Below are 24,831 nucleotides of genomic sequence, written 5' to 3'. Positions count from 1 at the left end.
ATAAAGCTCTTCATCAAAAAACGCATTTCAACGCTTGAAATTGTCAGCGCCACTGCAGAGATATCGACATTTGTAAGTAATTTTCTGTCAATAAATGTGTTAATAGTTTTAAGCAACGTGACAATTTATTAACCCGCTGATCCCGATTCCTACTCGCGACAACTGCCATCCTAGCATTACTTCTTTAGACACAGCAATAATTATAGAGGCCAATGCCTTGAACGATGAGCAGCAGTCACTGCAAGGATGGACTTTACATATATCGTCCAACAAGTGTCAATTAAAAGGCACCTAATCTACTACAACACCCAAGGTGAAATTGTTCGCCCATACCTCCCGGATCCTCTCTAACGCATGGCCTTCAACGTCTGGCATGGGCTTGGAAACTCCAGTGGTAGAGCAATGACTAAAATGCTGTCACAAAAAATTGTCAGGCCAGGTATCACGAGAGATTTCATCAGATGGGCGCGTCAGTGAAAGCTCTGCCAGCGCTCCAAGGTCAGCCACTACAACAGAGTCGCTTTTGGTAAGTTCATGGAGTTGGGAAATCACTTTTAGCACATGCATTTAGACATTTTAAAAATGTCTTTAATCTGCGGACTAAAATGTTGCCTCACTATAATATATAGGTACACGCGATGGCCCATGGCAATCCCACTGGCTAATGTCAAGGCTGAGACTGTAGCAAAGGCGCTTAGCGATAACAGGTCAGTATGTTCTTTAGCATGGACACCACTCTCCATTAGAGGAGCCCAGTTTGAGTCGGAACTTTTTAAAGGATTTTGAAGCCAAGGTCATATATACCATGGCCTACCATCTAAAAGCAGCGCTAAGATGCTGCATACAATCGTGGCTGGACAATCACCCAATAGTGCTACTGGGACTCAAAACGGCATACAAACATGACTTGGAGGCCTGTCCAGATGATTCGGAGTCTCTTTACAGATTTCAGGAGAGTTTTTTGTGTAAGCAACACTATGATCAAACGAGTCTACGTTTGTCAAGAGTCTGCAACAGCTGTTGAGATCAATTCGCCCGGTTCCTGCTTCTAGACATACAGCACATTGTTCGGTCGTTTTTAAGAAACTACAAACTTTGTCGCGTGTTTTTATAAGAGTGAGTAGAATTAGAAAGCTACTGGAGCAGCACTATTCGGGCTCCTACCGAAAAACTTATCGCACAATACAAAGGACCTATATAATCGAAGAGAACGGGCAGAAAAAAGTCGTCTCCAATGAACAACTAATACCTGCCTACCTGGAGGCAGCTCATTTAACCACCAAACAACCCATTGAACAAGGAAATAAGCCTATGAAACAAAAGCATCCTATTCGTCAAAAAGAGTAAATCCATCAAGTTGGTATCAAGGTCAGGGAGCCATCTCAACCTACTCTAAACGATGTTCAACTGGCTCCACCTACTCACTCTAAGCCGAAGCAGCATCTGGGGTCACCGGGGCGCTACGCATATCTTTTATCTCTCTGCCTACTACTACATCATCTATGGGCAACTACAGCTGAGGAACTCAACGTCGACGCCTCATTCTGTTCCCTCTCGGATATCAACTGTAGAGTAAAAAAACTTTGACATATTTCACTTCAAACTGTGTGCTCGAGTTCCGTTGTGGATGCGAGAGAGAGCGGACGTGTCGAGTGAGCGCTCCAGAGAATAGAATATCAAGAAGGTATTAAAACAAAAATAAAAGAAAATAAAAGTACGAATAAGTGTAGAAAGTGGAGAAATAGCAGAGAAGAAAGTGTAAATTGAACAAGTATAAGAAATTTAAAGGATGAAGTGAGATTAGTAAGGTCGTGTCAGTGGAAAGGGAATGGTACATGTGGAAGATAAAGAGTAGCGAGTAGAGAAAAAGTTAGATCACAAACGAAGGTGATAGTAAGCGGAAAAACAAGTGACAAGAGGACAGGAAAACAGTGTTAAAGCAGTGGTGGTGAGATGAGAAAAAATAAAAAGTGCAGTGAAGTGCGAGAGAAAAGTGAGGTTGGTAAAGTATAGAAAAATGAACCGGCAACTTAAGAGAGAGGTCTATAAGAAGGAGTAAGCTGAGGGGTAGATAAGGAAGGTCCCTGGCCAAATAAAAAAGAAAAAAGGTTAACCAAAATACGGGTCGATAAAAAAGATTTCTGTAAGTCGGACACTAGATAAAAAGGATGGATCCCTAAAGGGATAGATAAGAAAGATTCCTACATTATTGATTAAGGTCGTTAAAAAGGATTTCTGCTGGATCAACGTGGAAAAGCTGGTCCAGAAGAAAACTGCGGTATTGACAAGAACCTGGAAATGACCGGAAAAATGACGGGTGTAAATGTGAATACAAGAAGTAATGCAAATGTGAAACCAAAGGAGCAGTCTTTATTAAACTCCACAAAAGAAAGTCAAGAGAATCAAGATTTAAACGACAAGTTGAGCAGATTGGGAAATAAGTTTGACAGTATGATTAGTATTCTAGGAAGCAGAGAAGAAGATTGGAAAGAGGAAAAACAGATGTGGATAAAAGAGAGACAACAGTGGACAGAAGAGAAGAAGGCACTAGAAGAAAGAATAAGCAAGTTGGAATGGGAAAAAAAGATGAGAGAGAAAAAAGGAGACCGAACATTATGATCAAAGGAGCAAGTATTAAAAGAGAGAATTTGGAGAAGAATATGGAAGGATTCATTGAACAAAAGATCAAAGTGAAAGTAAAGGTAGAGAAAGCTATAGTAATAAGTGTGAACGCTGGGAAAAATGTGAGGAAGATAGTTGTAGTAAGGTTGCAAAACAAAGAAATGAAAGAAGAAGTAATGAGTGACAAAAAACATATAGAGAGAGGAGTTTACATAGATAGCGATTTAACAGAGAAAGAAAGAGAGATTCAAAGAACTATTTTAAACAAGTCAAAAGAGCAGAGGAGTAAAGGAAAGAATACAAAAATTGGGTTTATGAAGATGATGGTTGACGGTAAGTGGTTTAGGTATGATGAACGGAAAGAAGAGTTCACTGAAGAAAGAAGCAGGAGGCAAAAATGAAGAGAACAAGAAGATAGAGAGAAGGAGGGTGTGAGAAGAAGGAATGTCAGTATTTGTGCGTGGAACGTTGCAGGAGTGTTAAACAAAAACAGTGAAGTGTGGAAGTATTCGAGTGATTTTGATATAATAGTGTTAGTAGGAACGTGGTTAGAGCAGGACAAGTGGACTAGTGTAGAAAGTAAGTTGTCAAAAAGTTTTGAGTGAAAGTGTATAGCAGCGACAAGAGAGCATAAAAAAGGTAGAGCAAAAGGAGGAATAATATTAGAAATAAGTAAAAGATGGAAAGCAGAAAATACGAAATATTAAGAGAAAATATAATAATGCAGAAGATAAAATACGGAAATCAGGAGTGGAATATCATAGGAGTATATAGTCAAAACGTAGAAGGGACGATGTAAATTATAAAAGGGAAAGTAAAAACGAAGAAAAGAGAAAATGTACTAATACTGGGAGATTGGAGTGCCAGAACCGGGAGAGAAGGAGGACGGATTCATGAAATGGATGGCGACAAGGAAATAAAGGAAAGAAAGTCAAAAGATGATAAAATAAATGAGGAAGGGAGAAGACTAATAAAAGAAATAACAGAAAAAGGATGGTGTATAATAAATGGGCAAAAAGGAGAAGAAGGAGAACTTACATATGTTGGCAGCAAAGGGAAATCTGTAATACATTATGCCATTGGGAATCAAGAAGCCTTAGACCAGGTAAAAGAAATGAAGATAGGATATTTAACGGAATCGGATCATATGCCGTTGGAGGTGTATTTAGAAAAGGAAGCAGAAGTAGGCGTTATAGAAAAAGAAGAGAGGATAACAGTAAGGAGGGACTGGACTCAAGAATTGATCGATCAGTATGGAGAAGGATGTAAGGACTGGAAGTGAAAAGAAGAAGAGGTGGAAGGAAGATGGAAGGAATTGAATGAAAGAGTAGAGAGTGCGGTACCTAAGGTAGAAAAACAGTTCAAAGTGTGGAAATTGGGAGATAGAAAATGGTACGATAATATATGGAAAGGGAAAAAGAGAGATTTAAGAAGAATAATGAAGATGTTGAGGAAGAAGAAAATAGAAAGGAGTTATTATATAGATAAAAAAAGAGAGTACAGAAACTGGTGCAAAGCAAAAAGGAAAAGGTTTGAAAGATTAGAAGAAAAAAAGATAAAAAACACTACATCGGAAGGTGAAGTGTGGAAGTACATAAATAGGTTCAGAAAAAAACGAAGGAATGAAATAGATAAAAAGATTACAGTGGAAGTGTGGAGAAGGTATTTTATAGAAAAGTTAGATGGGAAGGGGGAAGGATGAAGAAGAAATGGGGAGAGAAGATACAAGAAAAGAAGAAGAAAGAACAAATACAGAGGATCAGGAAGAGTTGAGCAAGGAAGAATTCGAGAGACAGATTGCAAGGTTAAAAATAGAAAAAGAACCAGGAGAAGATAAGCTAGAAAACGAAGTATGGAAGTACATGCCTAGTAAAGTAAACGCAGCCCTTTGGAAACTGATTAAGAAAGTATGGGAAGAAGTAGAATTACCAGAGCAATAGAAACGAGGAGTGATATGCCTGATTTACAAAAAAGGTGATAAAGATAAGTTAGAAAATTATAGAGAAAATACATTAATGTGCACAGCATACAAAATTTATGCAAGTTTGTTGAATGAGATGTTAAAGAAGGAAATTGAAGGTAAATTAGCAGAAAGTCAGTTTGGATTTAGAGAAGAGAAACGAGTAATAGAAGTGATATACACAATGAAACACATTGTGGATGAAAAATTAAGCAAAGCAAGAGGAAAAATATTTGCCTGTTTCATAGACTTAAAGGAAGCATTTGATAGAGTGGATAGACAGGTCTTAAAGGAAAGATTGATAGAGATGAAAGTGAACGAAAAGTTAAGAAATAGGATTGTGGGTATTTATTAAGAAACTAGGAATGTAGTTAAAGTAGTTGAGGAGGAATCAAAGGAATTCTGGACAGAGAAAGGTGTGAGGCAAGAATGTACACTAAGCCGGACGCTGTTTAATATATATCTAGCGGACTTGGAGGAGGAATTAAAGAGAGGGCAAGTGGGAGGATGCAGAGTTGGTAATGAGAAAATATGGAGTGTGTCTTACGCGGATGATATAGTATTAATAGCAGATGGAGAAGAAAAATTAAAAGAGATGCTTAAAAGATTTAAGAGGTATACCTGTAAAAAGAAAATGATTTTAAGTAAGAAAAAAACAAAAATTTTTGTATTTGAAAAAAGAAAGGGAAAAAATAGAAGATGAAAGTGGGAAAGTAAGGAATTAGAAAAAGTAGATAAAATAAGTTATCTAGGATATATACTACAGAAAAATAGGAAGAATGATAGACATATAGAAGAAAGGAAGAGGAAAGAAGTAATCGACATGAAAAATGTATGCAGCGTAGGTGAAAGAATATTTAAGAATAGCTACAATAGAAGAAAACTATTTACAGCACTAGTGGAAAATAACAGCGTTGTTAAATGCGGAAGTATGGGGTTGGGAAGAAGAAGAAAGGCTGGAAAGTGTACAAAGAAGATATATGAAATGGATATTAGGACTAGTAGCAATAGTGCAAAATTATATAGTGATGGAGGAGTGTAGATTAGAAAAGATTAGTACAAAGGCGCTTAGGAAAGCGCTAAAATTTGAAGAGAAAATTAGGGAGTCAGACATATAATTAGTTAAGGAATGTATAACAGAAAAATATAAGGACAAAGAAAGATGAAAAATAGGAAAAGAATCGAAAAAAAGTGGAAATGCAACGTGATAAAAATATAAAAGAAACAAGATTAATGAAAGGGGTGGAATTTAAAGAAGAAGTAAGAGAAAAAATATTAAAGAACAAGGAAAGAAAAGAAAAAGAGAAGAGAATGGTGAAGATAGAGAATTCTCGGTACAACAAGGTATATTAAGATAAAAGAACAGAGAAAGAACCAGGATATTTGAAAAAGGATATGCTATTAAAGGATACGAATTTAGTAGCAAGATTTAGGTGCGGAAATAAATGTAGGGGTAGAAAATATTGGAAAGGAGAGGAGGATAAGAAGTGCAGATTATGCAAAGAAGAAGATTATAGATACATATTAAAGAATTATAGAGATACGAGAAATGAGGAAGAAATAGAGAAAATACTAAGCCATGATGCAAAAGAGATAGAGTCATTAAGACGTTTTATCCAAAATAGAAAGGAAGCAAAAAACAAATAAAAGACAAGGAGAATGAAGAAAGTTTATTGTAAAGAAGAGAAATAGATGAATTGCAGGAGAAAGAGGTCGAGAAGAAAAATGGAGTGCAGTGAAGAAAAGAGAATTTAAGAAATTAAAAGGACAAATTAAAGAAAGGAGATTAATATTTTTTTTTTTTTTTTTTTTTTAATTTTTTTTTTTTTGATTTTTTTTTTTTGAATTTTTGAAGGTTATAAATTGATCTTGTTTGTTTTTATGAATGATTATATAGTATAAAGGTAAAGTAGAATATGAAATATGTGCAAATAGAAATTAAGATAATATAAGATAATATAAAAATTATTAAATTATTATGTTAAAAGAATGTTAAATGTTTAACGGAACCCCTTGAAACCCGAAAGGGCGGAGTATGAAATAAATAAATAAAAATGAATAAAAATAAATAAATAAATAACTGTGTGATCAATTAATCTAGAACATCCTTCCCCTAATACAAACTTTAGGTTTATACCATACAAATATATGATGTAAAAGGGTCTGAGTAGCTTTATTAATTCAAACTTATAATCGTCATAAATTATGGACTACATTTGATAAGTCAGCTACTTAAATTTGTAAAAGACAAATTGATTTAAAAAATAAATAAATAAATAAATAAAAGTTTTTCTAGAATTTCGAATACGCAAAGCCAATCGCATCACAGCTAACTGTTGGCATTTATGTTAAAGACAAGATGTGCGTGATAAAATTACGCAAGATTCTTTCAAGACTTTGAGAACGATTGGTTATCATGAGAAAAGGTAATTATTATGAAATCGAGCTTCTGGCTCCATTCACCAGGTGGTTAACCCTTAAATGTCGCTTTCCTACAAGCATGTGGAAATAAATTAATAGCACTGTTCTTTTCTAATCACGGCCAATCGTTTTCAAAGTGCCGAGTGCAGGCGCGATTTCGGAATTGCGCTTAAAGTGAATAAAATATCGTTTATTTATTTGTATTTTTCAATGCATTGAAAAACTTTATACAATACAACAAACTTTATTTTAAAAAATTCAACGCAAATAGACTTATGTCTAATTTATGTGGGCCCGCGACTGAAATCTTCAATTGATTGCTACAGTGACATGTCTGCAAAGTCAAAGGATACCGTCTACTCATCTTCCGTTTCTTACACATGTTTGTGCTTTTGGAAAACCCCTCATGACAGAGAAGGAAAACTGCCTGCTCCCCTCTTTCTCCATTATAAACACTGGCCGCGACAGAGAAGAGAAACCGCCAGCACACCCTTATTCCCCTCGCTAATTCATCTGCTCCACAAGTACCACCCATGCGAGAGAAGGGAAACCGCTCACTTACCTTTCTTCTCACTAATTTTTTTCGCAGCACAAACAAAGAATAATCATCATCATTAGAATCCATTCGGCACATAAGACCACACTGAAGGTGCTCGAAGTAGTATCTTTACTCCATCATCAGCCATTGGCTCAGAATCGACAGGGCATTGTGAGACGTGGGATCGTGTTGACAATTTTCAGTACTAGAAGACGAAATCACAGGGATTGTACTGTTGTTGTGCCGCTTAGTAGAATCAGGATATTGAGGATACGATGGGTACGAACGCACTGTCGCACACTGGGGTCAAACGAAAAAAAATTATTCAAAACCACCTACAGCTCACTATTATGAACCAATTTTGGATTTTTTTTTTTTATTGTAATCTTCAGATGATTTGCAACGATCGCTCTTTGCCCGATTTTCTTTTTTCAATTTTACAAATTGGTAACCTAACCTCTAATGTAGAAAAATCCCATTCTATGCCATAATTATGACTGTATTGTAAAGTTAAAATTTAGAAAAAATTAATCAACCCTGGTGAATGTGTTTATAAGCAATGTCAGTGGAAATTTAAGATTGAAAAATTTTTTTTCAGTATTTTGAGGTTATGTTGAATAAAAAAGCGACATGTCGCTTCACAGGATCTGGAAGTTGAGGTTACGGCGTGCGTGAACGCACTGCCGCTTCACAGGATCAGGAAGTCCAGGTTACAGTGTGCACGAACGCACTGCCGCTTCACAGGATCAAGAAGTCCAGGTTACAGCATGCACGAACGCACTGCCGCTTAGCAAAATCGAGAAGTCCAGGTTACGGGAACGGCGTTTGACCCTCAGGTGTGTAAAGCTGCGCCAACAAGATGAAAACTCTTCGTCCATTCCGTGCAAAAAATCAGTGTGTCGACGTTCTTAGGAACGCGGTTGACTTCTTCATTCTTGCGGGGGGAAATCGAGATTGCTTACAACGAATTCCCAATGGCAACTCTGTTTTTTTTTTTCATCTCTGCTTCCTTTGCGCGACTCACAGGTTTAATTTCTTGGCCAATGCACCAAAAAATGTAGCTAACAAAACTACCACGCACCAAAAGATGAGAGATAAAGGTATTTTCAAAAACGAAAACTTTACTTCATTGAAACAACTAGTATGATCCTTACAGATTTAGTATTTTTTCTGAACCGAGGAGGACGTACGCTTATTTTTAAAGAACAAAACAACTTTTTTTAATATCACAACGCTTGTCATTTTACATTCGAACGCATTATTTATATTTTCCTACACACACTAAACGAAAAAAAACTTTGACATATTTCACTTCAAACTGTATGCTCGATTGATCCGGAACAATATATATATATATATATATATATATATATATATGTATACATCCTAGTAGGGCTCTACGTTCTGCATGCCAAGCCATCACCCTTCAAACAGATAATTCCATTAGTAGAATCTTTTCTACATAAGTTAGTTAATTAATTGTTAAGCAGGCACTAAAAATACGTCTAATTAGATCTTACTAATTGTAGAAAACCACGTCATTTCTTGAAAATACTTGAAAAGAAATGTTATGCGAGGGAGGCTGGCTAAAGGGTATGTGGCTGCTTTTTGAGAGGTATGAAGAATAGACAGCTTATTCTAAATGAAGGCAGTCAGACCCATGTAGAAAGAGTAATCTGCTTTCGACTTCTCTTTCTTTTGGAGTAAGCTTTAAGGCCAGGGGTCTGCTGCTTAGGATAAACAGTCTATCCTTTGCATGTTGATAGACATTTCTAAAATTTACTGTTAAGTGTTTGTTAAGTGAGCACATCCTCAATCTTGTAACTGTACTTTACGTGCTGTCCATATATTAAATTATGTTTCAATAAATTAACGTAAGTGCCACCTTAATGTATATTTTTCATAGAAATGAATTAAGAAAAAATGTATCTATTTATGAATTATAACTTATTTTTAGACTTCGTTTGATGTATTTGATGTACTGGAATAAAAATGTATTTAAAAAGTTTTAATCGTATTTTGACTTTGATAAGTCTTGTAGTCTCAGTTCAGCTGTTGCGTTTTAAAATGGTACCAGCAACAAAATTCTTAGTTAAAAATGCTGGTGTCAACATTCTTAATTGTAGCTGGATTTAACTGATATAAATAAGCAGACAAAAATTACAACAACACTTGCATAATATTATCAATGCAGGGTGATAATGCGTTTACATTAGCGGAACTGAGCGACGAATAATAGATTATGATACAAGCGCCTCTTAACTAAGAGATTCACTGTTGAACTTGACACAATTTGTGAGTACTATGCAATCACATTTCATGTTATCACGGTGGTTTTGCTGAAATTTTCCTTAAGAATAATAATCAAGCATACACAATGCAATACTGCATGACTTAAGCTATCGTAAAATATTGAAAAATATTTTTTTTGTTGGTTGAAACTTCAGTAATCGAATATAAAAGTGAATAGTAAGCAGTCGCTACAGCATGCTTTTCAAACTCACTGCTGTATCGCTACCACGCTACTTGATGTTAAAAATAAACGTGCTTTTCCGAAAATGAATTAAATTATTAAATATAAAGAAAATCATACTTATCGTTTAATTCACTATTTCAAAAAAATTAACTTAATACAAAATCGTAACACTCATAAAGTGGCACTTTGTGAGTACTTATTAAATTTTTATTGAATATATTAAATGTAATATTTTAGTAAAATAATAATAAAAAAAATTTTTTTTCGATCATATCTGAGTAATTTTTTTATTGATTGTCCTGGAAATTCAGAAAAAACCATTCTGAAGAGAACAGTAATTTATCATCTTATTTATTAAAGTAAAAAAATCATATCAGTAGATTCGACTTATACTGCATCTCTATTACTTTCATACAAAAAAGCAGTCATAAAAGCTTTCGTTAAACTTTAGATTTAAACGATAGTCAATACCGTTTCTATCAATTGGCCTGAGAAATAAAATTAAGAGAAATAGATTCGTCGATCTAAGATGAAGCTTAAATTATTCTGAAAAAGCTTTCAAATTAATATCTATGTACAAATATTGAGAATTATATGCAAACATCCAAATATCTGATATGAATCGTTTAACAAAAAGCGTGATATTTAATTTTCATAACAAATACACTTGAACGATACAAATTTTAAACATTTATAAAAAGATGTAAGAACTTATTACATCATAGTACACGCAACACATAAAGGTATCGATAGGTATGATAAGAACATTTGAACGAAATTTCCTACTTAAATTCTAAGCGGTATTAGTTGAAGCCGTCCACTCCATGAACTGCATTTAAAAATAAGAACCATAAATATATTGATAAGAAATTTTAGTATAGCTGATAATTAATTCAATGGTACGAGATTAAAAGTAAGTTAATTACTAGATTATAATAATAAAGCATAAATCAAAACTAAACAAAAATTGTACTTCAAGTTTAAGTTCTAAAAATAGCTTCTTATACACAAAATACATTGTCATAACCGCATAATCTATACAAGAAGCAGTTTCCTTGAGTTTTAGCATTTTCAACGACTACAAGCAAATCTTAAGATCAAAGTTTCGAGAAGACTATACATAAAAAAATCTTTATTCCACTATGGTCAACTGTATGTAAAATTTTTAAATGCAAAAAAAAAAACGGAACTTTTATAAGAATGTGACGTGAATATGATTTAGAAATCAAAAATGAAGTTTGGAAAGAAATTTTTTATTTTGTATAAAATAGAAATAAGTACGTAAAAGTCAAACAAAAATTTGCACTACTTAAACTTAGTAGTTCTAAAATATTTAAAATATTTAAAAATGTATGAACAAAAGTTTTTATTTGTAATAGATTGAAAATACATTTTAAATTTCCATCATTTAATTGGTTTTGACGTGATGGGAGTCTTTCTAATGCTGTTTAACTCTAATGTTTTAAATAAGATCAAAGACTCGGGTTAAAAAATAAACCAAATACTTTTAAGCAAATAATAATTATTATTTATCCTCATAATATTTTAATCACACAGCTAAGGTTAAAGCCTTTGTAAGATAGCATAGGAAAGAGTATCGTACGGAAATCGATCTGTTCCGACTAATTCAATCTAGAATAACACTTGCCACCATGACAAAAAACGTTTAACAGCTGCAGCATTCAACGATAAAAGTAATATTTTCTATATACTATGTGTCAAAATTTAATCGTCAGACAAATTTTTGTTATCTATTTCAACAACATTATACTATAAATAACTAATTCATAAATACTCCGGAGGCCTTTTGTGAAAATTTGGTTTTTCATTTAATATTAAAAAACAAAATTCGGTTTTTCTATAAAAACTACTTTATTAATATTAAATTGAAATATGAGTATTGTTTTATAAAGAAAATAAGAGTTTCCGTCAAGTTATAACTTGTACGTTCAGCTAAGTAGATAGAGAGCTAGATTTTGTACGAAATACGGGTATCTTGACGATTCTGAGAATTGTGATAAATTAAAAAGGGGCAGTGTATTTCTCCTTTAAAAAGTATGCGGTTAAATTATAAATGAATAATATAGGGAGTTATACAATAAAAGCAGTGAGTTTCCATAAAATAATAATGTCTGTGCTTATAGCCGAGCTGATGTAGAGCAAAGGTTTAACAAAAAGGGCTGTTTTGAAGCCTCCATTTATCATGTAAAGGGTAGTGTGGTGCACACTAAAAAGGTATTGGGTTAAGATTTAAGAAAAATAAAGCGAATTTTCCCGGTTTTTGTGAGGCAAATATTGTTGGAGCCTTAACTTACCAAAAGAACTATATAAAATAGGAATATGTACATAGTGGTGGGTCTTTGTCTCCCTGCTTGCTTCGCGCGCCAACTCCCCATCAACAAATTGTAACTTTATGTTTAAAACTTTTTCAGAAAGTTTTTTTTTCGGTCTTTAATGATCTTACTAGCTATTATTTTATTATTTTAATCATTACTATTATAAATTATACATTACAATAATTGAAATAAACTGTATTTTTAATTTTTTAATTTTCTTTCGTTGTATGAAACTTTATTTCTACACATCCACTTAATTCTTCAAAAAATATTTTTTAATGTTTTGATAAGTGTATATGGTCAATCTTAAAAACTTCTTTTCTTGATTGTGTTCATGAATTTTGGGAAAATTTATTTTCACAGTTTAAACATATTTCAAAACTCTTGGGATGAATTATTATAATCATACAATATCTATCACTTCAATACCACACAAAAGGCAGATAGATCAACTTTATAGTTATTAATGATATTTTTCAAGTCAATATACAGAGTTTGTTAACTATGTAAATTGTTTGAGAATTGAGTTTTGACAGTATTCTTAATTGATGAGTTTCCAGTGCGTCGACTTTTTAAAATTTATGTTATTATATAAATATGGAAAAAAGTATTAAAATATATCTCACATGGTATACGTCATAACTTTATGTAATGCACTTATCACCAGTAGCGCTCTTGACTACGAAGATGTTTGCTTTCTCTGTACCCTGTAAATTCTAAAAAAACAATAGAAATTTGTGCTTCAGCTTTTTTTCTTCTTTAAACCATAAAACGGTTGTACCATTTTTGTATTTAACATAAATAAATTATAAATATTTCTTATAAACATTTTAAATAAAATGGTTTTACCCCACAACATTGCCTTTTTCTTAGAAATTATCACTTTTAATTCGTATAAATATGTCATTTTTAGTTTTGCATCATAATACCACCACATACAATACAATAGTCCGTCGGCAAATAAAAATATTTTCAAACATAAATCAACACTGTTAAAACATTATCCTTGCAATTTATCACTGTCATGGCCAATGCTATAAATAAAAGAAAATTGCTTTATGTACAGTACAAAAAGTAACGATAAAAAATAACCTGTATCTCAAGTGATTTGTGGTATTAGAACTCTATTTTCCAATTTTTCTATAAATACTATTTCTACTTCGATTTTGTAGTTAAATAATTTTGTGATTTGCAATTGTGTAATATTGCAAAAACACACATATACTTAAATTTCTTTTCAACATAACTATTACTCGAACGGTCAAATGAAATGAATGAAGTGAAGGACCCTCACAAATAATATTCAAAAACACCATCAAAAAATTTATATGAATAATGCTGTCAGATTTATTACCATATTGGTAAGTTGCGTGACTTATGAAATAGTAAGGCGATACATTCCCCGCTCAGTTAATTCAAAATTTTGGCTCCACCCTAAAGTAATGCTAACGCAGTTCCAGGGTGCAACAAAAGCCACGCGGCATAAGGGGGGTTTTAGTGGATATGGCTAGTCTAATAAAAAAAATCCACCGAGTCTAACACTACTACTGTCCCTGCAGTGTGTCTCAATGCATTCACCCTCCTTCAGCAAAAAAAAAAAAATAAATAAATAAATAAAAATAATAAAAAAATAATAAAAAAAAGAAATAAAAAAAAAAAAAAAATTACTACTACTACTACTACTGCTACTGCTAGTGCCACTGCATTCGCCCTTTAGGATCTGCAAATACCTTGTCGTTGGTGGGGGTGCCTGTCATGGAATGAGGTAGGCTCTGAAGAAAAAGGTGATCATTCGTCTGAATGTATGAGAGACTGGGTTTCCCCGAAAACAAAAGAGAAAACAAAAAAGGGGGAGCTTTAAAAAATGAATGAGAGTATGAGTAGTGTATGCGTGTAGGGACTAGAGCTCGAAGGGAGCTGTTTGGATCCCCGAATGAAAACCAGCCGATTTGGAGGGCCAGTAGAAGATGATCCCCCGTCCAAGCCACTTAGAATCAGCCTGCTGTCTTGATATGGTGGTAACCTTGACAAGTCTTAACCACTCTCCACCCCGTCATGTAGAGAAGTAGGCGGTGGTTATACCATTCTTCTCAGATACATGCATCACACTCTTACTAAACAAACACAGGTATACTCCATAGTCGTTTCGGTTTGCGTGTGGCAGGGTCTCTCACGAGCTGGCGTGGCGGGCCTGACAGCGGATAAAGCCAGACGATGAGGCTCAGGTAAGTCTGGGTAACCGCATCTGATTTGGCTGCACGCCTCATTAAAAAAAGATGTGGTGGACTGACTAATCTAGGCTTACTACCACTGAGGAAGCTACATGGTGGCACTTTAAGTGCCTTTATACGCCAGCTCGTTTTGGCAGGTTGTCTGCACCGGTCGTGGGATTGTATGCCTGGCGCATGTCTCGCTGCATTGACTGTGATGTACCAACATATACATACACTACACACATACACCACTTCCACACTCTCTCTACACAACGCCAGGGCCGTCTCCACGGGTGGAGCTGGGGGAGAGTGGCGACTCCCAGCCGGCCCGAGCAAGTAGCACTTATTTTCAGCAACAAAGTGGACTGCTGCACTGGTTTTCACCCTTTCGAGACACTTATTTTTGGAAAAAAGACTTTTACCAGTCAACACGATCAAAAAAAAAAAACAAAAAATAAATAACGTCAATGTCAAACTTGTACCCCAGGCGGTAACTTCTCTGAGACAATCTGCCGGTAGTTCTGATTCGGTGCAAGCCCGGGTGACTTGGCCCCACGGATGCTGGGGGGGGGGGCACAAAGACGTGGCTCACGGGCAACAAGGGCTGTTAAATGTCCCATCGCCTTTTCTTACAGATGCGAGCGAATAGAAAGCCTTTTAAGCATAGGCAGTGACGTCAACGAGGGTAGTAACGTGACGGTCTTCAGCAACTAGACTCAAAATGAGCATGAATCGATGAAAAGAAACGATTCTGAGCTTGAAGTTAAGCGATAGCAGGAGATTCAGCAAGTTCAATCGGTAACAAGAGAGATTCGAGAGACGCTGTAATAAATGGTCTGAATGCTACGCTTAAACAACTTGAAGTAGCAGAGATGATGAGGGAAGGCGTACTTTTGGATGAAAAAATGTTCATAAACAGGTGGGAGAATTGCTTCGAATCGTTAAAAATCAGGGAACAAAGGCGAGATAATTTCCAACGATATGTTCAGAAACAAACCCTAAACACTGCCCTTAAGGAAATGGAGCGAGTTAAAAAAAACAGGAGCCCACTATACAGCCCTGGAAAACGCCAATAAGCCGTGTATTTAAAGACAAAAAAACAGGCAGAGGCCAACAAGAAGAGGTTCTCCTGAACGACAAAAAAGATCAGAAGAAGAGAGTAGATGCAACGACAACAGTACTGGTAAAGATGGTCAAAGTGCAGATTTTTGCTAATGTGCTGAAGTCAATGAAGGCAAACTTTGACCCAGACAAGGCCAATGCCGCAGTTTAAAGTGTTGTCAGCAAAAAAAAGGAGACGTACTTATAAAAGCTACAGGTGTAGAGGATGCGATTGCATTCTCACAGCAAATTAAAAAGTCGATAGACGGACAGGGAACGGTCAAACTAAGCACCAAAAGAGTGACACTAGTTGTTGGTGGCAAGTTGGGGTCAAAAAATTAAACAACTGGGTCTAAGCAACGATTATAAGACTAATTATTTAGAAGTTAGAAGTATTCTTAGATGTTTTTTTGGGCTACCATTTTTAAATCCTGACTATGTTAGTAAATCTTTTACCGACGATTTAACGAGCATTATGCCCGATGACCCTAGAGTAGTGGATTTCTGCGACTATATTTTAAATAATTATATTGACCATGACGTGCCTAGACCTCCATCAATGTGGGCGAGATTCAAATCTTCCATTAGTAGAACGACAAATAATTGTGGATCATTTCACTTAAAATTTAATAGCATGTTATATTCTTTGCAGATGAACTTGTGTATTTTTGTTGAAGCGATAAAAAGAGTAAAAATTGAAGTTCGTAAAAAAATCAGAAGTTCAAAAATTAAATCGAAAGAGACTGTAGAAAAAGAAACATTTCTACAAGAAAAAATGATGAGTTATAAAACTGGTTTAATATCTCGATTTCTATGTATTAAGGTGATTACCAAAAATATTTTACCAATCTAGTAATTGAGGTTGTATCCGGGGTTGTTGGATATCACATTTGTTTTGTTTCTTAGAAAGTATCAAAAAAAATTTTGCCAGTATAGTCATTCAATATAGTTTAACATTGCATACTAATGTTTACACTCATAATTATTTCATTAAAGAGAAAAAAATTTTGTAAACACGCCAGTACTAACATACATTGTTGTACTGCCAGTCCGTAGCCTGGATAAAGTGTGACGGGAAAAATTATTGTAATTCATCGAATTTACTCCATACAGTCAATCTAGTACGTTACACAGTTTAACATTATTTCCCAAAGGGGAGAACTAATGTGCCATAAAATAGCCGGGACGCAATTCAACCATGAGATAAAATGGTCGGGACGCAATTCAACTTTTTTTTATCAATACGGGAACCAAATCGACCCCTGCGCTGTCTCCAACCTAACCGAGACAGGGAGAGCACAAGAAAAGAGTGCCCAGAGAAATAGACAGAAATTGTAAAGAAAAGAAGAACTAAAGGAACTTCTGACAACGTGGTAAAGCCGGCTGCAGGTAGAGAACATACCTGGAAGAAACCACACTTATGGACCAAGTTTGAGGCGATCCTGGTTAAACCTTCCGAGAGGAAAAAGTACGCCGAAGTATTAGCCCTTATGAAGAAGGTTAATGTAGGAAAAATAGGGGCGGGGGTAAAGGCCATCAAAGAGACAAGGACTGGAGGCGTCCTTGTCGAACTGAGGGAAACCTCCACCGAGAAAAGGGACAAGTTTGCAGCAGCCCCACAGGATGCCACAGAGGGGAGTGAGGACGTCAAGACTCTGGTCCCACGGGAGACTTGGGTAATACGTGACATTGATCCTACGGTCACGGAGGCGGACATTGTGGCGGCGGTTGGGGGCTGCTTTGGCAAGGGGGGGGGTGCCCCGACTTTGTCGTGCAACTATCAGCCGGCAGCGTCAGGGATAACCGTATTGCCTATGTTAAGGTGCCCTCGGCGGCCACTGCGATCTTTAATCAAAAGGACCATATACATTTGGGTTGGGTGAACTGCAGGATCAGCCCAGCAAAGAGTAGGCCCGATCGCTGCTTCAGATGCCTGGGCTTTAGGCATCTTGCAGGCAACTTGCACAAACAGGACTGGGTAATGTTGGAGGTATGGTAACAGTGGACACCAGGCTGGTGGCTACCCCACTAAAGAAGTGGAGTGCTACTTGTGCCGAGAGGTGACCCCAACGCCGGATCTCCACCATATGGCAGGATCTGCAGTATGTGCAGCCCTCAGTGCGGCTGAAGGAGACAAGCGGAAGCAATGGCGCTAATTCTACAGAGCAACCTACAGAGGTTCTGGCTCTCGCAGATGATACTAGACCAGTAATCCCAGGACTGGGGAGCAGCACTGCTCATGATAAGTGAGCAGTATTGTGACCACCCGGAAACATGCTGGTACGGCGACCTCACGGGTATGGCGGCCGTGGTGGTCTGCGACGGAGATAAATTCCCGGTTTCTGACTTCGGAGCCAGGATTGGCTTCACGTGGATTAGGGGTGGCTGTGTTACCTATGTAAGTTGTTACATCTCCCCAAATATAGCGATCGGCATCTTCCGAGAGCAGCTCGCTTCCTTAGAGGATGCCGTGCGTGGGTTTGAGGAGATGGGCGACGTGGTCATTGCCGGTGATCTGAACTCCAAGGCCACCGCTTGGGGTTAGACGCAAACCAATGCCAGAGGGCGGGCGGTGTTAAAGATGGCCTTGAGCCTAAACCTCACCGTGTTGAACGCTGGTAGTAAGGCGACGTTCAGGCAAATAGGGACTAGGGGTTCAATAGTCGATGTGACGCTCGCAACGCCGGGAATGGCAGCACGGGTATCTGCCTGGAGGGTTTTGGAGGACTATTCAGCGAGTTATCATCAGTTAATTTCATTATACATTGGTGAGTTGCATGGTGCTGTGTCATGAGAGGCACTCAGCACGCGAACTATCGGGTGGAATGTTGCGCGACTCAATCGAGTAGCGCTACGCGAAGCCCTAGCCACTGCGGTTGATCTAAACACAATCTCAGGTGCAGCGGAGGCTGAGCGGCTTGTGGGGTCCACTATGCGACGCATTAAATAATGGTGTGACGCAAGTATGCCATGGAAATTCGCTAGTTTATTTTGGAAACCGAAATATTGGTGGACCAAGGAAATCGCTGACATGCGGAAGGAGTGTCACAGACTCCGTCGCGCATCCCAGCGCTTTCAGCGAAGGCAAGATGCGAAGGAGGCGGGATCACTTTACAAGGATGCAAAGAAAAAACTGGCGAGGGCAATGGAAGAAAGCAAAATCCGTTGTTGTCACGAGCTTGTTGCCAAGGTCGACAGATACATTTGGAGCCTGGGCTACCGCATGGTTACCAAACAACTGAGTGGCTCAGGATAGGTGGGGCTTATGGAGCCGTCGTTTATGCAGGACGTTGTCAGGGCGCTTTTCCCAGTTTATCTGGAAGAAGAGCGAACTAAAACGGTCGTAGTCAACGAGGTTTCATTGTTTATGCAAAGGAAACCGTCAGCGGCCCTATTAGCACTGCAGGGACAAAAGGCCCCACGTCCGGATGGAATACCTAATGCAATCCTTAAGATCGTGGCAGCGGAGAAACTATACGTTCTGCTAGATATTTTAATGCTTGCTTAAAAGCAGGCATATTTGGCGGACCATGGAAGATCCAACGCCTCGTTCTTCTGGACAAAGGCAATGGTCCACCTGTGACTCCAGCGTCATTTCGGCTTTTGTGCATGCTGGACGACTCGGGCAAGATACTGAAGCAATTGATCCGAACGCGACTGCGAGAGGTAGTAAGTCTAGCAGATAACCAGCACGGTTTCAAGGTTGGCAGATCAACATGCCACACGTTGACTAAAGTTCTGGAGTGTGTAAAACGGGCATGACAAGCTCCTCACAAGACAAGGAATGCTTGTGTCCTAATCACCCTAGACGTTAAGAATGCCTTTAGCTCAGCAAGATGGTCTGACATAAAAAGGGCACTGTGCGAACAGGAGGTTTCGGCCTACTTGAAGAGGGTTTTGGACAACTATCTCCAGGACGGTGTGCTTCCAGTGGGGGACTTCCAGAGTGTCAGAGTGGCTGGGGGGCCACAGCTTCGAGCTGGCGGGCCAAAAAATGAAACTGGTTGTCCTCATTAGACAGCGATGGTTTGGCGACAATTTTCGTGTGAACGTCGTGGGTGCGGCCATCTGCGAGAGCCTAGCGGTCAGGTACCTCGGAGTGTGGGTTGATTCTCGACTCACAGTCAGGGAACACTTCTAGGAGAACCGAGGAAAAGGCCCTAAAGGTAACAGGGACTCTGTCATGACTGATGCCAAACATCGGTGGGCCGCAAGAATCCAAAAGATAGCTTCTCACATCGGTGGCGAACTCCATCATGCTGTACGGTTCGGAGGTCTCGGCAGATGCGCTGTCGGTGGCATGGCTTAGGAAATGCCTCACATCTGTGCAGCGGGTCGAGGCCTTGCGGATCACCTGTGCGTACCGCACAGTGATTTCGGCAACCATGATGGTGATCGCAAAAACTGTACCCATCGTTCTTTGAGCGCAGAACCGGGTTTATGGCAGGTGGGACAGAGTCGAACGATGTCAGAAGGGAAGAAAGCGTGCAACGCTGGCAACAGGAGTGGAACATGGCTGCTGTAGGTAGATGGACACATTGACTTATACCAGCTCTGCGTCCATGGCTTGGGCGTGTCCATGGTGAGGTTAATTATTACCTCACCCAGCTCCTTCCGGGACATGGACAGTTTAATGCATATCTTCACCATATAGCACTAAGACCAACACCTAGTTGCGATTACTGTCCTGGGGTAAATGATACAGTGGAGCACACTTTTTTCTAGTGTGCGGTGGCACGAGCAGCGGCAGCAGCTAGAGAGCCGATTAGGTAGGGCCGTCAAGCCTGAAAACATCATCGGCGCCGATACTTGGAGGGCTGTTGAAGGGTTCGCCTGGACGGTTCTTAGAGAGAAAAAGAAGAAGGAAGTAACCCTCTGATAAAATTGTGCGAACTTACGCTGCTCTGAGTAGTTCTGCTTATCAGCAAGAGAAAGCACCAAGCACTTAGTGGAGCTTGCAGAGACTACAGCCTACGAAGAAGCACTAGAGAATGGGTGCCGGTCTTCAGGGACCCCTAGGCCTTTTCAGAACTCAAAAGGATTGGTATCTCTAGCAAATAGTGGTGAGCTTGCTGAACTAAAGCCATGCAGCATGGGGGGAGCGGTTTTAGTGGGTATGGGTAGTCTATTAGAAAAATTCCACCAAGTCCAACACTACCGCTGTCCCTGCAGTGTGCCTCAATACATTTCCCCTCTCTCCACAAAACAAAGAAAAACTACCACTACCACTACTGCTTACAGCATAGGTTGAGTGAGGGGATTTTAAATTGACGGCATACCATTCCATCGTATAAAGAAGTAAGCGGCGGTTATAACATTCTTCTCAGATATAGGCATTACATTTAAACTACACTAACACAGGAAAACTTATGAGTTGTTTCGGGCTGAGGGTGGCAGGGCTTTCTTCTGGCTGGTGTAGAGGGCCTGGAAGCTGGTGCCAGACGATGAAGCTCGGTTAATGCCAGAAAACCACATCTGATATAGAAGCACGCCTCGTAAACAAAAAAAGATGTGGTGGGCTGACTAATCTAGCTTACTACCACTGAGGAGGCTACATGGCGGCACTTTTAGTGCATTGTATACGCCAGCTCATTTTTGCGGGTTGTCTGCGCTGGTCGTGAGATTGTATGCCTGCCACTCGTCTTGCTGGGATGACTGTAGTGTACCAACATATACATACACTACACACGATCACTTCTTTCATACTTTTTACACAACGCTAGGGCCGTCTCCACGGGTAGGACTGAGGGAAAGTAGCGACTCTCGGCCGACCCGAGCAAGTGGTGCCTATCTTCAGCGAAAATTGGGCTGCTGCGCTCGTTTTCACCCTTTCTAGATCCTTATTTTCAGAAAAAAGGTCGCCTTTCTAAAAAGAGAGGATTTGTGAGCTAAAGTCGAAGAGAATGCAAGAAATTGAGCAAGTTCAATCTGCAACAAGAGAGATTAAAGAGAAGCTCAAGGCAATTATTGGAAAGTATGGAAACACAGCAAACGCTTTCAAAATGGTCTAAAAGCTGTACTTAAACACTTGTAAGCAGCTGAGTTGACGAGAAAAAGCGTCCTTTTTAACGAAGAAAAGTAACAAGAAATTGGGAAAGTGTATCAATTTCCTGCAATACAGAGAACATAGAACAGATAATTTTCGACGACATGTGCAGAAAAAGACTCTAAACACTGCCCTTAAGAAAATAGAGCAAGTTAAAAGAAACAGGAGCCCATCATACAGCCCTGAAAAACGCCAACAATCCATGTCTTCTGAGAAAAAGGAAACAGGCAGGTGTCAACAAGAAGGGTTCTCCTGAAAGACAAAAAATACCGAAAGAAGTTAGTAGACGCGACGGAGACAGTACTGGTGAAGATGGCCGAAACGCAGACCTTTGCTAATGTGCTAAAGTTAGTGTAGGCAAACTTTGATTCTGACAAAGCCAATGCCACAGTCTTAAGTGTGGTCAGCACAATAAAAGGAAACATACTTATAAAATCCAAAGGTATAGAGGATACGATTGCATTCTTACAGCAAATTGAAAAGTTGGTAGCTGGACAGGGAACTATCAAAATAAGCACGAAAAAAGTGACACTTGAGGTCCAAGACCTGGACGCTATTGTCAAGGAAGATGAGATTAAAGAGGCTTCTGTTAAGACTTTTGGATTAAATAGCCAGGAGCATAAAGTAGCTCTCTTAAAACCAAATACCAAAGGATAGAGGCGTTAATAACGGTAGACGAAGCAACTGCTAGACAAGCAGAGGGTAAGAGTCGGCTTCATAAGCTTCCAAATCCGACGAAGAATTGAAGTAACAAGATGTTACAAATGCCTAGAATATAGACATGTCTCAGGCAACTGCAAAGAAGAAGATTGGTCTTAGCTTCGCTTCCGGTGTGAGAGCTGCAACCACCAGAAGAAGTGAGTGTCCAGGCCTAGCACGGTGCTTTCTCTTTCCAACAACGGACAACAAGCACGAAGCCAGCAGTGAGAGCTACCCTCTGTTCAGAGGATCGCTAGGAGAAGCCAGGAAAAAGGCCCTATCAGGGCGCATCTAAGGCAAGAAAGGCCTTTGGCAGGAGTATGGGCTCATGTGGACCCATGCTGCACTGAGTTTTTTTACCTATCAGCAAGGGAAAGCATCATGCTTATAGTGGCGCTTGCTAAATTAGCAGCCTACTATGGAGCGCTAGACAGGATGCTGGTCCTCAGGGATCCTGAGTCTTTTTTAGGACTCGAGAGGATTGGCACCTTTAGCAAATGGTATGAGCTTGCTCGTTAATGCTCTGACACGCAACGGTCTTCCTGGTGGCTCCACCCTGAAATAATGCTTACGCAGTTTCGGAGTGGAACTAAAGCTACACGGCATGGGGGAAGGGGGTTTAGTGGGTACGGTCGGTCGATTACAAAAAATCTACCGTTTAAACAAACAATATTATATTCACTCGTACGAACTTTACATTATTGTTACTATATGAATAGATATTAGAGGTCAATTATCATGTACTTTTATGTATATTGTTATTATGTATTAAGTACGTCTATTTGCCTCCTGGACTCCAAGGTCATATTGTATAGTCAAATTATAAAAAAGATTTCACGCAGACAATAAAAATGCATTGAAACAGTCAAAAAATCGTGTGGGGGGCAGTGATAAGGGCGGTGGGGGGCAAAGAAAAGTTGTGTGGAAGAACAGTGGAGAACGGTGGGGGGCAGTGAGGGGTTATGTAAAATACCTTACACATTTAACTGTATCATTTTAAAGGATATATATAAATATATATGTACATATGCACTAAAGTTGTAAGAAGGACATAAATTCTACTTACAACTCTGGTCTTAAAACTATTATATATATATATATATGATAATTGTAAGACCAAATTAAGTCTCCAATCCCCACTTGCCCCCTTAAAATTTTAGAATATCTTTCAAGCCTGCCCTTAAAATAATGTTAAAATATTAATATTTCACCTTTATTTTAACTCAATAAAAACGATCCTATTATTTTCTAGACCCCCCCTTGCCCCTCTTGCCCCATCACAGCCCCGCTCACATCTTTGAGGCCTCTTTTAAGTGCCCTCTCTGGTCACCCCTGAGGCTACCCACTATGATTCAATTGTATCTGACAAATTGTATTATATTTATATCGTTATATTTGTTTATTTTTATACTATTTATTTAACATATTGAATAAGTAAAAATAGATGTGAAAATTACATGTATCAAACAAAAAATAGTAATAAAAAAGTTTTAGTTCGTACGTCAATTATAGTACTACATAGTCCATCTTACTGGGTACTTTTTACAGGGCACAGTGATTTTCTCAAGCACACTCAAGCTGTTACCAAGTTCAATTAAATAATGGTTTTCAATAAACTATCTAACTTACTGTACTGACCTCTTTATAACCGACATTGACTTTAGCCGATGAGCTGACCAGGTGCTAGTTTTCCTTCAAAAACTATTATAATTAATAAAACTATAAAGTATTTACTTTTAAAAAAACATTTGGGTCTCACACTATAATAAAATCGATAAATTATATCTAACAAATCTTATTTTATATTTATTTAGTTTCAAAATATGGTTACTTAGATTTGAAAAATAATATTTTTTTAATTTTAAACAATTATAGTGGTAAGTATATTTTTGATTATACTCATAAGGAAGAAAATAGAGTACTATAGAAAATAACGAAAACAGATACGAGTGAGAAAGAAGACGATAGAGAAATTTTTTATGAAACATTAGAGTATGTAGATGGTCGCTATTAAAGCCCTATGGAAGCAGCACGGCTATTGCAAGAGTTTTCTATGTGTGGACAAAGTAATTCTGTATTTAACTTACCAGTACATATTGAGATTAGAAAAACAACATACATTTTTTTTATTCCAAACAATTAAAGTATAAAGTAAATTTTTGATTACATTCACAAAAGAGAAGATAAAGCAGTACGTAAAATAATTAAAACAGATGCGAGTGATGATAAAGACGATACAGAAATTTTTTATAAAATATCAGAGTATGTAGATGGTTTTGGTTTGAATTGAATAAAATAGATAGTTTTGCGAAAAAATTACATACGTGAATATTCCAGAATATTACTGTCTTAATTCAACGCTAAAAATTTGAGTTAGAAGAAAAAGAATTCGACGTATTTTAACAGAATGGCGTCTGAA

The 24,831-nt window shown here is 37.9% G+C and overlaps 1 protein-coding gene across 3 annotated transcripts in view; it reads right to left on the bottom strand.

Moving 5' to 3' along the window:
• Positions 1 to 24,831, bottom strand: part of GlnRS (Glutaminyl-tRNA synthetase) — a 238,513-nt gene that overhangs the window by 101,937 nt on the left and 111,745 nt on the right. Inside the window, exon 4 of one of the 3 annotated variants that reach the window (XM_089596798.1) lies at positions 7,952 to 7,998. The exons of the other annotated variants lie outside the window; for them this stretch is intronic. Within the exon in view, the coding sequence (XP_089452924.1) occupies positions 7,952 to 7,998 (47 nt within the window). The remainder of the gene's footprint in view (positions 1 to 7,951; positions 7,999 to 24,831) is intronic. 3 annotated transcript variants of the gene reach the window in all.

This window comes from Copidosoma floridanum, unplaced genomic scaffold (assembly GCF_036245765.1).
Source record: "Copidosoma floridanum isolate Cflo_tuat_1 unplaced genomic scaffold, Cflo_Japanese_pri ptg000030l, whole genome shotgun sequence".
In the NCBI taxonomy this organism is placed as follows: domain Eukaryota; kingdom Metazoa; phylum Arthropoda; class Insecta; order Hymenoptera; family Encyrtidae; genus Copidosoma; species Copidosoma floridanum.
Note: the sequence above shows the minus strand (reverse complement) of the source record. Positions and strands in the feature narration are given on the sequence as shown.